We start from the raw sequence: 7607 nt of genomic DNA on the forward strand, positions 1-7607 counted from the left end.
TGGAAGTCCAGTGGTGACAGATGTCAGCTCGATATTTGCTGATCCTGGTGTTGAAACCACGGCCTGTTTCACCAAAGTATGCTGTATCGCATCTGCTGCAGGGTAGGCGATACACAACACTGTTAGGGTTGCTTTCGGGCCGCTTCTTGTTTCTTATTAAGTCATGTATTTTCTCCCCGGATGTGCTGGCGATTCTCACTCCCTTGCCGAAGTATCTGCTGATCGCCTGGGAAATGCTTCATGGCGGTAATATGAGAACATTATTAGAAGAGGGAGCAGGTTCCGATCCTGCGAGTATGTTCTCCGCCTTCTTTCTGAGGTTTAGCAGGAAGCCTCTGGTATATTGGTATTTCATAAAAGAATTAAATACATAGGCAACCTCATCCTCAAGAAATTCAGGGCTGCAGATCCTCAGTGCTCTGACGAAGAAGCCAATTACCACACCGGATTTTGTTTTGTTGCTGTGGGCGGAATAATAATGGATATATTCATCTTTATTTGTAGGCTTCCTGTATACAGAGAAACGTAGGCCATTGTCACCCCGATGGATCAGTGTCCAGGAAAGGTAATTTCTGGATTTTCTCGTGAACGGACTAGAGCCGCGTCAGTGTTGGGACGTCTGTTCGCTTTGCAGAGTACTAATGAGTCTTCTTGCAAGGAAAGGTTCTTCCGGATACGTATTCTCTTGTCCATCCTTGCCGAGCGATGCGGGAGGCTTCTTGTGCTGCTTTCCAAGCTTCTTCTAAACGTTCCCGAAGCATCGCGATAGGAGAATCATCATCATACACAGGTGGCTTTGCCAATCCTACAGGAATATCTACATGATGGCCTATAAAAAGGTAGAGTGGTTGATCCATTACAGTTCCATGAATACTGGTATTCAGGGCAAATCTTACCTGGAGAAGGTAATCATCCCAAGTGCGGACATTATGTGTGCATATTGCGATCAGAGCAGACTTGATTGCTCTATTTGTCCTCTCTACTACCCCGTTTGTCTGTGGATGATATGGCACTGTCACTCTGAACTGGATGAGTAACTCACATACAAGAGCCATAAGCTTGTTATCAAATTCACCGGCCTCATCTGTTTGTAGCTCCAGAGGTATCCCACAAATAGTAAAATAACCATCTATGAAGGCTTCAGCAATTGTATGAGCCTTTTTGTTTGGCAAAGGTATCAGCTCTACAAAGCGGCTAAGGTGGTCTACTATTACCAACACGTAGAGATTTCCACGTGAAGACCGTGGTAATTGCATAAGATCAGCCGAGACGCGCTCCAAAGGATGACTGACTTCAGGTGCTGAAGCAAGGGGTGCATTCTTTGAAGCACAGCCCTTCCGGATCTGAGACTCTTGGCATTCTGTAACAAAATGCTTAGTCCTGGAAAGCATATTAGGGTAATAAAATAATTGCTTTGCTTTGGTGTAGGTACGAAACACACCTGAATGGCAATGGCGCACATTGTGCCAATCTTAAAACAGACAGCTGAAGTTGTACTGTTACTACAACACGTCGAAGAAGGCGATCACTCTGCTCACGGAGATGATAAAGAACACCAAGACTAATTTCAAACTCGCAGAGAGATGTTGGAAGCTTACTTTTTGGCAACTGTCCACCTTCTAAGTAGGTGATGATTTCCTGTATTAACGAGTCTTTATTTTGTTCTGCCCTGAGCAATGTTGGGTCCAGAGTTTCAATATGTACCGATGCAATGGCTGCAGCCCGTGAGACCATGTCTAGAACTTGATGGTTACTGCCACGTCAATACATGACTTTAAAGTCATAGTGTTGCAGCTCGACATACCATCGGGATATCACACGACTTTTATTTTTTTCTGGAAAATATATAACAAAGAGGGTGGTAAAGTGACGTACATATATATATATATATATATATATATATATATATATATATATATATAATATATATATATATATATATATATATATATATATATAGGTCAAAAGCTCTGACAGCTAATACCTGAATTATCCCGTTGCATAAGACAAGTACCTACAGCCACTTTAGAAGTATCAGTGTGTACCTCAAAAAGCTTCTCATAACATGAGTTACACAGGACTGGGGCAGAAACCAGAGCACCCTTAAGCTTGTCGAATGACTGTTGAACGTCCGAGTTCCATTGAAACTTTGCATCTTTGCGAAAGAGTGGAGAGGCAATTGCAGCATAATTTTTAGTATGACGCCTAAAAAAATCCTGAGGATCCCAAAAAACGTCTTACACCTTTTGCATCCTTAGAGTCTGGTAGTATTCCCTCCTCGGAAATGATGTGTCCGAAAAACTTGAAGCAGCGTACTGCAACCTCACATTTGTCTGGATTTAGCCTTAGGCAAGCAGCATGGATTAAATCTATGGTTTCTTTCAAATCTTTGAGATGTTGTAACCCTCTGGAAAAGACAACAATGTCGTCCAAATAAGCAGCAGTATGCTTATCAAGAACACTTGCAAACACGAGGTTAATTGTACTCTGGAAGGTCTGAGATGCATTCGGCATTCTGCAGAACTGGTCTGTCATCTGGTGCTACTGGAATAGCCCAATATGCATTTCGAGCATCAAAAGAAGTGAAGATAGTAGAATCATTGAGGTCGTCTAACATTTGCTGAACTGGAGGTAAAGGATAACTTTCGGCTACGTCAGTGCATTAAAATTCCGAAAATCGACTCAAAATCTTACAGAACCATCTTTCTTCCTCACAAGTACAACTGGCGAAATCCAAGGGCTCACTGATGGCTCTATCACTCCAGCTTTCTCCATCATATCACACTGTTCCCTGATAACTTGTCTTGCAGTATGAGGAAGTCTCTACTGACGTGTAACTGTTGGTGCAGCATCTCCTGTTGGAACACTGTGAACAACATCGCTGTCAGTGAAATCAGAGATGAAAAGATTTGGATACTTTAGCAAAAGATTTTCTATGTGCGTTCGCTCAGAAACATCTAAATGGTCAAGACATGGCAGTGTTTCTTTATTACTGGTTTCCTCAGCAGCAGGCAAATTTGTCAGGGTTGGCACTAAGACAGCAGCAACATCATTCTTCTCACTATCATGATCAAGAGAAGTTTCCAGGTAGCCCATGAAGTGAGCATCACTATAGCCAAAATCTTGTTCACCATACAATTTGTGTATGGATTTATGTGAATAATGATAATAATAATAATAATTATTATTATTATTATTATTATTATAATATCAATAATAATAATAATAATAATAATAATAATAATAATAATAATAATAATAATAATAATAATAATAATAATAATAACAATAATAATGATAATAGCAATAATAATAATAATAATGATAATAATAATGATAACAATAATGATAATAATTATCACATAATAGTTTTAGTAGTAATAGTAGCTGTAGTACTAAACGTAGTAGTAATAGAATTAGAAGTAACAGTAGTAGTAGAGGAGGTAACAAATTAACATCATTACTAGTAATTGTACTACTAATAGTAGTGATATTAGTGGTAATATTTTTAGTATTGATAACATTAGTAGTAAAAATTCGAACAAAAACAAGAACAGTGAGATGGAGGAAACAAACTATTAAAATATTGTAGTCACTCTTCTACATTTTCTTTGAAAAAACGTTTTCTGTAAATAATTGAGATTAATCACCGTTCAAATGGTGTTTCTCCTCTTAGACGTTACAGCTCAACGATGTTGTATCTATTTGTTATTTAAATTTCAAATTGCTCAGAACATGCTATTTATACGATGCTTGAAATTTTATCACACAACTGTTTAAAAATTAACTTAGTTAGCCCTACAGCTTAACGAAACTAACATTTTCTTTGAAATATAATATAAAGAAAATAGACTGAAGGACAAACTAATGTAGTTTTGGGAGAGTGCGAGAAAGAAAGAGGAAGAGAGATGAAGATATAGGAAGAGAGAGGGAGAATAAGAGGGAGAAGAAAAAGAGAAAGCGAAGGGAAGGGATAGAAAGAGAGGAAAACTTTCCGTGTTTGTCAACCAAGATTGCAGAAAAAAGTGTATGGAGTGTTAACCTTGGCGAAAAATAAAACACTTTTCATTTATGGCAAAGTTGCGTAAATTGATAATAACGGAGATTCGCGAGTAAATAGAGCACGTAAAAAAAAAAAAATCTCAATATTTTTAGTTTGTCTAACTACGATTCCTGACCATTTGCGCATTGCTATGCTTACTAACTATATAAAGGCCACAGGGAGCGGCACAGGCGCGCGCAATTTTTAAATGAATACGTACGTAAAGATCACGCGGTATCATTCAGTTATTTATCAATGTCTTATGCATGATATTACAAATAGTATACTAGATTCTTCGTTATGAAGTTTGTATATGTCTTCTTTTATATTTCTTTTAATCTTTGTAAGGTAAGTTACCAATTACGTATTGGTTGTGGCTTAAATAAGTCGTACGCATTATCCATTGATTCTTTATTGTGCGAATGAAGCTGAAATGATCAGCACACAACGGCGAATTCATTTTGTTACCTCGGTAAGTATATATATATATATATATATATATATATATATATATATATATATATATATATATATATATATATATATATATATATATATATATATATATATATATATATAATATATATATATATATAGATATAGATATATATAGATATAGATATAGATATAGATATATACAAATATATATTTATATGTGTTTACACTCCCCTTTGATTATTATAGGATATTTTAAGGTAGGTTTACATATAGTAATACTTTATGTAATTTAAACTATTCACACCAATATTTTTAATTTACATTGAACGATGATGTATTGCATTTTCAATTAGCATATCAATACAACTTTTTTATTATATATGAAGTATACTGTGAACGCAAACTGCAATTTCAAATATAATAAAATATTGATATGTCAATATTGTCTTCTTTCTTACATCAAATATATTAGAAATGTATTTACATTACAAAAATAAACTAAAAAGTAAAGCTATAAATATTAAAATGTCGTAACAATTGCGCAACATGTATTCACTGTCATACACATAACCAAATAATCTTTAAATATATTTATATTAATATGGCCCATGATGACTGCATGTTAAACATTATTTAAAACCTTTTGTAATATGGTTAACATGTAAAACACTTTATTCTCTCTCTCATATATATATATATATATGTATATATATATATATATATATATATATATATATATATATATATATATATATATATATATATATATATATATATATATATATATATATATATATATATATATATATATATATATATATATATATATATATATTTGCGTGTGCGTGTGTGTATTTCTTCATGCATATGTAATGAAAATATTAAATGTTTACAAACGCAGCTATGTGACGGCAGAGGGGAAATGTGCGTTTTGAACCGTGCATTCAGTTATAATATATCAACATGTGTAAATAAGTCATATATGAAAAGTGTAATTTCATCAAGGTAAACGTCAAGTCGCGATGTCAATAGAAAAACGCCGTTTGAAATGTGGTTGGTTTAAATTTTTGAAAATATCATATAGAGTTACGGAAAAGGAAATCGTTTTATAAAACTCGATAGTGTTCGTTACATAGTGTTTTCTTAATTACGTAAATACGTTAACAATACAAGAAAAAAGTAACAAAAATAACAGTTTTAACCATAAAAGATGGGTTGAATGTCCTTAGATTTTCCACTACCAAAGTTGGCGCGGCGGTGCGTAGACTTTCAGAGATGGCGGTGACGTCCGTAGAGTTTCATTGGTCAATTCTAATTTTTTTTTGTGCATGTTTTACACATTTCTGTTCTCCTTTCTTCTTATTTCAGCCTGTTTTACGCCGCAATTTCCCTGGTTTACTTCATGGCCTCCCCTGCTATCGGGACTTACCAAATCACATCAAGATTGTCGGCTGGAGAATGCAACGGAAATGATCCTCAGATTTGCTCTCATCGCACGAGAACAAATTTGATGATAAAAATATTGTCAGGGAAGACTTGGTTGTCATATTCAGAAAATTAACCGAGGAAGAAAGATGCAGAAAAAGGAAGACAGAAGAAGAGAGAGGCAGAGGGAGAGGGAGAAGAAAAAAGAGGATAGAGATAGGGAGAGAGAGAGGTAGACGGAGAGGGAAAGGAAGAAAGAGGAAAAAATGAAGAGATAGGAAGAGAAATAAACAGGGAGAGAGAGAAGGTGAAGGAAAGGGAGAGGGAGGGAAGGGGTGGGAAACTTTATTAGACATGCGAATATTTGTGCCAATTAGTAGTAGTAATAATGGTAATATAATTTTTATGATTATTATCACTGTTATCATAATTATCATCATTATTGTTATAATTTTCATTATTGTTATACTATTATTATTATCGTACACACACACACACAGACACACACACACACACACACACACACATATATATATATATATGCGAGGTGCGAGGCCCAATTGGGAACGACTTTTTTCAGACAATTCTGAGAATGAAAGTGCCTAAGCCAGAAAAAAAAAAATATAGGAGACTTTTTTTTACCATATTCTCAGAAAACGCCTGGCGTAAATAGGTTTTACACTTTTATATTTTACTAATAAACACGTCCATTTTTAATAAAATCTGACATACATCAAATAATGTAAGTCAACCTTTGGCAACAGTTTCAACCGCTTGTTTACATCGTTCATTTTTGCTCATCAGTTTATTTCATACTCAAAAATACCTTCAAATGTATACAGATGTATTTTTCCTGGGAGAAGTAATCTAATGTGCAGGGTTACATATAAAATGCATATGTACAGGAATAAATAATTAGTAAAAAAAAAGAAAAAGTTTAATGACAGTGAAATGGAAGATTAATAAGAATGGAGTGCCCTCTACCGAAGCGTGGGCGACACAGCTATCGCGCGTTGCGGGAATGTTGTGTAGTTTTCATTAGCCACAAATCGGAGGAGTCAAACCATGAAGTTCAAAGCTTGAATGATTATACTATATAAGCATTCAAGTTGTGGACATGTTTTCTTTTTTTAATGAAGACAAAAAAATATACAACCAAATCTATTAACACCCTGGTATAGTTTCTTTTAGAAGTTTGGGATGATTCTCTTATTAATGAGTAAAAAATTTATATTTTGCTCTGGTTTCTTGTAACAGATATATTTTGCTGTAGCATGAGATATTTTTGAAATGATGAAAACCCTTTGTGTGCTCTTAGTTGTATCTATTTTAAAGAAATAAAGTAAAATATATAATTCAACAGTTTGCCCATTTTTAGTAAAATAGAGAAATATTAAAAATGTAATGATAATAATAATAGAACTATAAGTATCATAATAGATTTCATTTAACAAGCAACTCCTGATACAGGAAAATTCAAATTGTTCTCAGGAGTAAATGCGGTTTTGCTGAACAGCAGCACTCCCACACATTTCCAAATTCAAGGTCCAATTTGTCAGTTGGTTCACCTGATTCACAGTTGAGTTTCACATGACTGGTCGTGATTTCCAGTGTGTTCAAGATGCTGTTAATCACTTCACATCGCGAATTCGCCTTGCAGCAGAAGAATCCATTCCCAAAATTAGCAGGCAGTGCCGTCGAC

General features: G+C 34.7%; 1 protein-coding gene across 1 annotated transcript; it reads right to left on the bottom strand.

Annotated features, from left to right (window-relative positions):
• Positions 1–638: 638 nt before the first annotated feature.
• On the bottom strand, positions 639–2775 carry LOC119576524. Its single transcript, XM_037924209.1, has 5 exons — positions 2695–2775; positions 2242–2541; positions 1985–2120; positions 1484–1715; positions 639–1380 (listed from the first exon to the last, which is right to left on the bottom strand). Exons 1-5 carry the CDS (start codon positions 2773–2775, stop codon positions 639–641), a joined length of 1491 nt encoding a protein of 496 aa, XP_037780137.1.
• Between the last annotated feature and the right edge of the window lie 4832 nt (positions 2776–7607).

The sequence above is a fragment of the Penaeus monodon genome, chromosome 1, assembly GCF_015228065.2.
Source record: "Penaeus monodon isolate SGIC_2016 chromosome 1, NSTDA_Pmon_1, whole genome shotgun sequence".
Lineage (NCBI taxonomy): Eukaryota > Metazoa > Arthropoda > Malacostraca > Decapoda > Penaeidae > Penaeus > Penaeus monodon.